This window comes from Capra hircus, chromosome 2, assembly GCF_001704415.2.
Source record: "Capra hircus breed San Clemente chromosome 2, ASM170441v1, whole genome shotgun sequence".
NCBI classification, from domain to species: Eukaryota; Metazoa; Chordata; class Mammalia; order Artiodactyla; family Bovidae; genus Capra; species Capra hircus.
The window spans coordinates 20,102,565-20,113,288 of NC_030809.1; the positions used below are offsets into that span (position 1 = coordinate 20,102,565).

Below are 10,724 nucleotides of genomic sequence, written 5' to 3' on the forward strand. Positions count from 1 at the left end.
CTGCCAGGCTCCTTCTCTGCACTGATTTCTCAGGCAAGAATATATGGAATAGGTTGCCATTTCCTTCTCCAAGAGATCTTCCCACCCAGGGAAAGAATCTGAATCTCCTGCATTGGCAGGTGGTTGGTCTAACAGGGAAGCTTTATTTGATAGATATACAGTTTAATTAAACATTATATAAAACAATCACACGAGTAAGAACTGTTTCCATGAAAATGAAGTATTTTAAAAACTCCACCAAATAGTCACTATGAAAAGCTGTTACTCAACTGTAGACAAGAAATGTAAAACATCTAAACTGAAAAGAGATCTAGAGCAATTCAGCACTCAAACTGCTTTAAAAGCAGCTCAAAATTCTAAAAATCTTTTATAACACAAAGTGAGTCTAAGTTATATCAAAGGGACAAAAATCTCATCAGTGAAACCATATTCAAGGAAAAGCCCTAGGTGTTACATAATGCTCTGGCAAATCAACAATTACATGCTAAAATTCAAAACCTAAATTTTACCTGTGTGTATGTTTTTTAATGATTGTCTTTTTTGATAAACCTAAAGACTATCACTGTCCTTTTTCACTGCCTTTTTGGATAAAGCTAACCACTATCAATCCTGAACACATGGGATGAGGGGTTTTAATTACAGTTCAAACACAGAAAATAGCAGAATAATTAATTCCTGACAGGACAGACATGCCAAATTGAAAAGAATCAATATCAGAACCAATCACACCAGAACTCATCACACTCACAACACATAACAATAGTTTCTGAAGAAATTCAAAGAGCAGACATTCGAAGCTAGCTAAAACTACTAAAGAAAAGCATGACATAAGTCTAAAACACAAAAATACACAATACATTAATAAACTACCTGTCCTGCCCTTTAATATCCAATGAAGTAAAATCCACCATTTAAATCCCCCAAATACAGAATTCACAACAATTTATAATAAGCATTAGAGGATAAGCTAACTTTACAATTTAAAGTTGTTAAGGATTACACTACTTTTCTTTATGACTGTTACTAGAATAACGCCTGACACAAGAGTACTTAGTAATTCTAGCTAGTAATTATTATCGTATTTTTCATTAAAATACTTTAATTTTTGTATCCCCTGGATACATGTACTAGTGCCTGGACTTAATATTTACTTAAAAAAAAACTCTGCCCTTCACAATTGAAAAAGTTATCAAAATAGCTTTCCCACTTTAACTGAAATTGTACTACACTGTCAAAATATTTCACTGAATGTACCCATGCTGCTGCTGCTGCTGCTAAGTCGCCTCAGTCGTGTCCGACTCTGTGCGACCCCACAGACGGCAGCCCACCAGGCTCCCCCGTCCAGGCAAGAACACTGGAGTGGGTTGCCATTTCCTTCTCCAATGCATGCAAGTGAAAAGTGAAACTGAAGCCGCTCAGCCGTGTCCGACTCTTATCGACCCCATGGACTGCAGCCCACCAGGCTCCTCCGTCCATGGGAGTTTCCAGGCAAGAAAATGGTACACATTTTGCTAGTGTACCAAAAACCATGGAAAGGGAATTAGGGATGTGAACTGCCACTTGTGACATCCACGAGGTTCTGAATATTATACATAGAGGTCCAAAATGGTATTTGAGTCAATCTACTCAAACGCTAGTGAATATATAAAAACAAATGCCTGTTTTCAATTGCCCAACTTTAATTTTAAAGTAAAAGCTCTTATTAATAAAGATTTATCATAAGACTCAAAATGCACACAAAATTGAGTATAAGTTACTATCCGTTTACATTTATCCACCTGTGAAATTCCAAGTTTAAATGCACTGTCTACATAAATGGGCTGGTATTAAGCAGCTGGCCTAGATGTTTCTCAAATGTTATTTGTTATTTTTATCTAAACTCTCTCTGCAAACTAAATGAATCATTTTTTAAGTACAGAACAATTATTATATTATTTACCAATTAATTAATGCTAACAATCAGCAAAATAAATAATTTGGTCTAAACCTAGTCTTTTCATCAACTATAAGTTCATTAACATGAAGGCAATATTTTACGTTGGCTACAATGGAATGCCATTTATAAGTCTGAATAGTTCCATAGATAGAAGCAGCAAGAATGACAAATCAATCTGTTAGAACACTCCCTTTCTACCTCAGTGACAGTTTAATATACCTAAATCTGAAGTCTATTTTAAAGTTTCACAATCATAATTCAGTTACATATTTTAAATAAGCATCATACTAGCACAGAGTGCAATCATCTGAAAAAAAAGAAAAACAGGAAATAAAAGATCAACTCTGAGTCTAGTAATATTAACAAGATACTCATTCAATTTATTTAACAAAGATACTGCTAAATAATAAAAAGGCATGTGACTATCTTAAAATTCATAATAGCAGATATCATTTATTATGTATCAGCATTTTCTAGGCACATCAAGGTTCCTAAAAGGCAGCTAACATGCCTCAATTCATGTATGTATATTCCCTGCTTAGCCCCATGCTCAAAAATAATATATACTCAGTTAATATTCAGTGAAGTGTACCATTTAATCCTCTGAACAAACAATCTATATCTTATCAGCCTCTTCTCACAAATAAAGAAGCTGAGGGGATGGATCCAGGCCAACCCACACATAGTGGTCTTGCTCAATACTTTGCCTTTGCTTAATACTTTGCCCTAAGTCACAAAGCTGGGCTTTCCTAATAGCTCAGTTGGTAAAGAATCCACATGCAATGCAGGAGACCCCAGTTCAATTCTTGGGTCAGGAAGATCCCCTGGAGAAGGGATAGGCTACCCACTCCAGTATTCTTGGGCTTCCCTTGTGGCTCAGCTGATAAAGAATCCACCTACAATGCAGGACACCTGGGTTCAATCCCTGGGTTGGGAAGACCCCCTGGAGAAGGGAAAGGTTACCCACTCCAGTATTCTGGCCTGGAGAATTCCATGGACTGTATAGTCAGTCCATGGGGTCGCAAAGAGTTGGACACAACTGAGCAACTTTCACTTTCAAGTCACCAAGCTAGTGGTAGAGTCAAAATCTGACTTCATAATTCATATTCTTTCAATTACAGCACATCATCTAAATATCAAAGACATAATTATCATTAAACTCAATAGCTATTATTCCTGAAGTATTTTCCTATATTACTGCTTTTCAAAGAAAAAAATCCTCAGGAATTATTGTTATTTCAGAATTTCTGAGTAGACATTTGATCTGGGATCCAGTCTTTACAAGGATCCCACATTTCTGATTTGGGAATTCTATTTGGGATCCTTGTTATTCCAATAATATCATCGTACAACATATCCAATGAAGGTACTGGTTCTATGCAATCATATGACCTAACCTAATCCAGGATGAGTTGTAGAATTTCTGGAAGAGTTGTAGTAATAATATAAATTTAGGCAGCTGGGAGCAGCCATCTTTGAATGAGGGAAATCTAGGCAACACCATTAAATCAGAGCATAAAGTCTCATTTTAAGACAAACAATACATTCCCCTCATATTTTTAAACCAACTTCAGTCACACTGAGTTAAATCTAAAGAATCCAAATTGATTAAAGGTGCTTCTCATTTTATCATCTTTCATATATTGTTCCCTACTCATGGAATGTCCTGTTCCCTTTGGTAATAATGTCTCTCACCTACTGGGCAGCTATTATTAATATATATCCCAGGAGTCATGTGAGATGTCAGACACACAATATCTCTAATATTGAAAATTAACCTACATCCAAAATGCATAAGGTAAACCTCATCCTTGCCTTTCAAACTAGAGAAGAGTCACACTCATAGAGGCTGAGGGATATTCTCAACACTACACAGATAATAAGTGGAGCCAGGATTCAAAACCAAGTTTATCCAGTTCATAAGCATTAGTATTTGTTCTTTCACTACATGAAGCCACTGCCATGTGGCTCTTATCTTTAAAGGTCTTCGATCAGCCATTAAGTCTTCTGTGAAGCTTTCCCTATTTATTTACATATTTCATGGATAGCTCATTCAAAGAAATGAAGTGTTACAATATATTGTAACTGTTTCCATACTGAGAATGCAAGCACCTGAAATACAGTGGGATCCCAACAGGACCAGTGCCTGCCTCCCATAGTACACGAAACAGGCCAAGCAATAAATATTTGCAGATTTACAACTGAACAGAGATGGAGTCCTATCTGTTACACATTAGATTTCATTAAAGTGAACAATTGGCATGTATAATGAGATAGCCTCTCATATACAATGTTTCTGAAATGCCAACACTCTAGGAAGAAACTTGTAAATAATTCTTCGTATTACACATTTGCAGCAATAAATTCATACTTATAAACAGATACACAGAAAAGTCAGATATCCAGAAGAGTAAATATATACACATTGTTGTTGTTCAGTCCCTAAGTCATGTCTGACTCTGTGATCCTGTGGACTGCAGCACACCAGGCTTCCCTGTCCTTTACTATCTCCTGGAGTTTGCTCAAACTCATGTTCATTGAGGTGATGACGCCATCCAACCTCACATTCTCTGTTGCCCCCTTCTCCTGTGGCCCTCAATCTTTCCCAGCATCAGGGTCTTTTCCAATGAGTTGGCTCTTTGCATCAGGCGGCCAAAGTTATTAGGGCTTCAGCAACAGTCCTTCCAATGAATATTCAGGGTTGATATCCTTTAGGGTGGACTAGTTTGATCTCCCTGCTGTCCAAGGGGCTCTCAAGAGTCTTCTCCAGCACCACAATTTGAAAGCATCAAGTCTTCATCAATGCTTCATAAAGCATCAGTTCTTTATGGTCCAGCTCTCACATGCCAATGCCTACTGGGAAAACCATAGCTTTGACTATACGGACCTTGGTCTGCAAAGAGATGTCTCTGCTTTTTTATACGCTGTCTAGGTTTGTCACAGCTTTTCTTCCAAGGAGCAAACATCTTTTAATTTTACGGCTGCAGTCACTGTCCGCAGTGATTTTGGAGTCCAAGAAAATAAAATCTGCCACTGTTTCCTGTTTTTCCCCATTTATTTGCCATGAAGTGATGAGACTGGACATTTTTTCAAATCAAATACTTTAAATGTATTAAAGGACCTTGTGTTAAGTAAAAACACAGCATACTTACTATGCAAAAAGTCACATACTACCCTCAAAACAAACTGGACTATATAGCCTTCGTTGTTTTAAAACCAAAGTTGCCCACAAAGTTTTTTTTGTAAATGAAAAGAATGAACCAGACTATCTCCTAAACACTACCCAGCTCTAGGATTCTGTTGTAATTCAGTAACATCACTAATTATCAACTTCTCAGAGTGCTTTCTTGATCCTACAATCTAAAAGTGACTTCTCAGAGAAGGTCTCTCCTCCTTAGTATTTCAGTGCACTCTTGCCCCTGACATTTTTCTCATTTGATGACTTACTATGTTACCATCTCCCCAACAAGAATGTAAGCACCAAGAGAACAAAAGACCTTGCTCGATTGATCAGCACTCCCCAAGGCTTTACAGAGAACCTAGTAGGCACCCAATAAACATGTTAAAGAAATAATCATCATGGGAGACTAATGATGCATCTTTGCCCAACTTAGGAAGACGAAAAATCGTACATTACTGGGCATGTCTTACATTTTCAAAAAAAAAAAAAACCCTCAAGTTTTCTCACATATTATACACTTTGCCTCAAGATTAATGTTACAAAGTTTCTGAAGGAACGGGGAGATCAAATAATTGATTTCAAACAATGACAAAAAAAAGAATTTATGTAGATGTTTGATACAACAAAGGTTTTAAGACCATTCGGTAATTACCTCTTCGTTGGTAACTTACAAGATAATTTAGTGTATAAAACAACTTAGTTCCAAAATCAACTGCAAACTCAAAAAAAAAAAAAGACCTTCAATCTCAGCAACAAACATCTTAATAGAAAAAAGCAGCTTAATGAAGAAAAGAGGAACCAATACAAACCACCCCAGTAATTCAAGACGGCAGTCTCCCTTTTCCTGAAACAATACTGTCTTTCCATCTCTTCTCGTTTCTGTGTACAGCCAGGACACTTGGGTATTGACGGAGAAATCTTACAGATAACACCACCACCATATGGACAATGACACAGCTCCTAGTCGGCCCTTACTTCCATTTAAAACTTTACCCCAACTCTTCAAGACTCTCTTTGGGTCATAAAGCTGAAGTCCCACAATCTCACTCCTGCTTTCTCTGCCTCCCTCTCCCGCAATTAAACGCGGACACCCTCCCCTCCACTCAACTTTTCCCCTGGGATTCCCATCTCTGCCATCAAAACATTTTAACCCCGCTACTATTTCTAAGTGCTGGCTTTCTCAGTGTCCTAGAACTCCGGAACCGAGAGAAGGAAAAAAAAAAACAAAAAACAAAAACGGCTAAGCGTCCCTGCTCTCTCTCCCACCCCAGCCTTACCCACCACCCCTCTACCGGGGGCCCAGCAGGTGCCTCGCTAGGGACCGCCGCGCCCCGGTAGAGAGGCGGGGCACACAAAGGACCCGCGAGGCCCTCCCAGCCTCCTCCCGTCCTCCCACTGCAGCTCCATCGGGTCAGCGCGCCCGGGCTAGCGGAGGCCCGAGGGAGGCGGGCAGGCGCCGGCTCCGCGGGGACCAGAGATGCTCACCCCGGGCGCCCTTCTCCCAACCCCGACCCCGCCCACGCCCCAGCCACCAACGTTACCCACCCCGCCCCGCAACGCCGGGCCTGGACCCTCGCCCGGCGAAAACCGAAAGCGCATCCCCGGCCCCGCGGGCCCAGCGCATCCCGGCCCACGGCCCCGAGCCCCGTGAGGCCCCCCGCCCGGCCAACCGCCCCCCGCGCCCGAGGACGGGCCGGCCGCCCGCCCGGCCGCCCCGCACTCACAGGCTGCCGGAGCAGGAGGTACAGACGAAGGAGCCGACCGTCATGTTCACGTAGGTGGGGCCGCGCTGGTCGCAGTCGAAGCACTTTCGGTTGTGCGGGAGGCTGGTCATGTCCCGCAGCATCTTCAGGTGCTTCTCCTCCTGCTTCCGCTTCGCGCTGGCCGCCATGGCCGCGGCGCCGAGCGAGGAGGCCGGCAGGGCCGGGAGCCGGGCGGCGCTGCGCCGGGGACCCCGCGGTCCCACCGGCCGCCCTGGCCGCGGCCGCCGCCCTCCGTCAGCGCGCGCCGCCCGCGCCGGACCCGGGCCGCTGCGGCTCGACTCGACCGGGCTGAGCGCGAGGACACGCTGCGGAGCGCGGGCTGACGGGCCACGCGAACCGGCCCGACAGTCGTGGGACAACCGCCGCCGCCGCCTTCCCGACTTCTCCTGAGGGGAAAAGACGAAGAAGGGGGACGGCAAGAAGAGGCCCGCCCCGGGCGGCCTGAGGCCAAGTGTCGGCTGGCGCCCTCTGCTGGCCGGGAGGAGTTACTGCGGCCCCACTTGCAGGCGAAGCGCATTACTTGGGTTGCCTTCCTCCCCTTGCCTGAAGGGGTTCAAGGGCTGCCCACTGCTTTGGGGATAATTCAGAGTTCATCACCCTGTGTCCTAAACAGCTCTCCATCCGTCTAGCCCAGGCTACCTCTCTCACTTCATCCTAATCTACTCGGCCACACGGGATTTCCATTTGGATCCCAAACACAGTAAGCTCCCTCTTGAGTCAGGAACCCTTACCTGGGCTGTACACTCTATAGCAGGGGTTCTCCGCTATGCCTCCGTTGGCATTTTGGACTAGATAATTTCTTGGTGTGGAGGCTGTCCTGTGCCGTGTAGGATATTGAACATCATCTCTAGCCTTGACCCACTAGATGCCAGAATGACCTCCCCACCCCATGCCGTGTTGTTGTGGCAAGCGAAAATTCCCTGACGTTGCTCAATGTGGAGTCATGGTAGAGGGAGGTGCAATCCACCTGGCTAAGAACCACTGCTACACGTGGGAGGCCATGTCATCCATGCACCCACTGCAGGCAACTTCTCTAAGCCCAATCAACCTACTTAATATTTGCAGCCCGAGGATCTGCAACATTTCCGTGTGAATATTCCACGTTCAGGAAAGTCACCCTCGGTGAAATGGCTGTGCTGTGTTTTCCTCAGTTCTGGCTATTTAAAATCCTGTTCCTGCTACTCTAGAAGAGATTAAGGGCGTTCAAGCCCTGCTCACTCCCTTAATCTTATCGGAGACCCCCACCTTTGACCCACTGTTATAAAGTAAATAAAATCCAATTCCTTCTTTAGTGTTTTCTGTGTTTTCCCTGGGATCTCCCTTTAGGCTCCAAACGACCTGGACCCCAGTGTTTTCTTCTCTGCTCCACCCCCTGCCCCTCCCAGACCTGCAGGCTGGATGCTGAGTGTTTATGGAATGAGTGCGTTTGTATCTCACTTAATCTTCACAAGATCCCTTAAGGGTAAGCCTTATGGTTCTTACAATCGGGAAACCAACACTGGAGGATTAAGTAAATTTACCCTTGGATATACATGGGTTGGCCCAGACAGTCAGACTGCAGAACTCAAATCTCTTAATCACTGCAGGAATCCACAGCCAGCAGGATGTTAAAAATCATTCTTGCCCCTCGTTTCCCCAAGGAGTATCCAGGGAGACCCAGAGAGTCCAGAGTCCCTCAGCCAGCGAATAGGAAAGTAAGATTAGAATCCAGGTTTCCTATTGCCGAGGCTAGCCTCCAGATCTCCAGTCAAAGTGACTGGACACGTCGGCCAAATGAGACTTCATATTACTAGTAAGAATAACGTGCTTAATAGTAAGAGAAAAGGATTCACAGATTTTGGCTTGGCCAATGAATGTTTAACTTGGGCTCCCCTCGTGACTCAGACAGTGAAGAATCCACTTGCAGGGCAGGAGACCCAGGTTCGATCCATGGGTCGGGAAGATCCCCTGGAGAAGGGAATGGTTACCCACTCGAGTATTCTTGCCTGGAGAATCCCATGGACAGAGGAGCCTGGTGGGCTACAGTCCATGGGCTCGAAAAAACCATTAGCACATGTAAAAAATTAATAATTCCTTAAAATCCTCATATATCCCATCAGAGTTCAAAGTTCCAATTGTCAATGTTTAAAAAAAAATTTTTTTATAGTTTATTTGAATACCCACCTTGCAATTGAGTAATGTGTCTCATATTGTAAAATCTCTTAGTCTATGGTTACCCTTCTATCTCCTCTTTTTTTTTTAATTTTATGTTATTTTATTGGCTGCACCATGCAGAATCCTACTTTCCTGACCTTTGATTGGACCCTTGACCCCTGCAGTGGAGGCTTAGAGTCTGAACCACTGGACCCACAAAGAAGTCCCCACCATCTCCTTTTTTCCTTTCAATTAATTTCTTTTAGCAACTGGGCCCTTGGTCATGTCATTTACCATTGTCTACATCATTTAACATTTTTCTCTATCCTCTGTTTCCTAAAAAATGCATTGTTGGGTCTAATTCACTTGTATCCAGTTCCATTTTCTTTTTTAATTTTGGCCAAATTTTATCTTTGTGTTCTTCCATATAATGGGTGGGGGAGGAGGAGGGGAATATCTTTCTGTGTTTTTATGACATTGCTAGCCCTTGATGATTAGTGTCTAGATTTATTAATCCGTTACAGTTTACAAAATGGTGACAGTCTAACTCTGTTCTTCCTTCTTCACGTATCGGCTGGAAGAAAATGTTTTTTATAAAGAAAAACTTGCCCTCAGCCACTGTTTAGCACAGTTCATGTCAGAAAGGCAGAGTGACTATTTGATTCCTTCTGTTTATTCACAAACTTTCAAAATAATATATTGGTTTCCTAACACCTTGCAACGGTGAGCAAGGTTTTTTTCCATGTCATTACAAACTCAAGAATTTTTAAATGTATTTGATATATTTCACATCCTCCTTGGAGTTCATATTGTCTCTTCATGAATGAGTGGGAGCCTTAGAAAGTTGACTTCCGAGTCTTTTTGACAAGACCGTTGACTTAACATCAGCAGGAACGCCAAGGCAACTGGATCCTTGGCTGTTTAGGAGAGGAGAGTACTGAAATGTCCCCTCCTGGAATGACCAAGACAGAAGGCTTCACAACCCCACTGTGACCAAGTGTGACACCCAGCCATCTCTTACTCATCACTAACAAATGCATTCAACCCACAGCCAATGGCTTCCTCATTTGTTTCTGTGTTTGTAATGCTCACTTGTTTGTGTGTTTTCTGATTGTTCATCTCTCCACGGTCTAGCATCTAATAAATGCCAAAATCAGAAGGCGTGACTGCAGCCCCTTGTACAAACAGTTTAATTAGTGGTTGTTGTGTTGTTGTTGTTTAAAGAATCAGGAGTCGGTATTGCCAGACTGTCATTCTATAGGAAGGTGAAGTTCAGGTGACATCCAAAGTGTTTTCTCCAAATGAAGCTAAAAGTCCGTATAACCTGCTGAATTCTAGCTTTTTTAATCTCCCATATAATATCAAAGTAGGTTTCTACTCTCTCAGATCCCAAGGAGAATTTGTGGTGTGTCAGGCAAGGCTACTTATTTACTTGTCTTGACCCTCACAACAAAAGGAGGTATTTTTGTCCCTATTTCATATATGAGGAAGCTTAAGCTATGAAGTGGTGGCGTATCCAAGGCCAGAAATGAAACATGAAGCTGAATTCAAACCCAGATCCAGAGGTAAGGTGCCAGCTTCTACTTCTAGTGGCTGAATACTGATCCTGCTTATTCGATTTGCACAGAAGTTACCTTCAGAAAAGTTAGCTCTGCAGCCAGTGATCTTTCCCAATGCAAAAATGATTCTGGCATTCTCAGTCTCCTCTCCC

The 10,724-nt window shown here is 42.9% G+C and overlaps 1 protein-coding gene across 7 annotated transcripts in view; it reads right to left on the reverse strand.

The window, feature by feature from the left end:
• The window catches only part of AGFG1 (ArfGAP with FG repeats 1), an 80,012-nt gene extending 72,594 nt beyond the window's left edge, over positions 1-7,418 (reverse strand). For 5 of the 7 annotated variants that reach the window (XM_018058754.1, XM_018058744.1, XM_018058773.1 and 2 more), the window contains exon 1: positions 6,842-7,418. In XM_018058754.1, the coding sequence (XP_017914243.1) occupies positions 6,842-7,008 (167 nt within the window). In that variant the 5' untranslated portion in view covers positions 7,009-7,418. The remainder of the gene's footprint in view (positions 1-6,841) is intronic. The other 2 variants (XM_018058763.1, XM_018058783.1) reach the window with 1 other exon arrangement.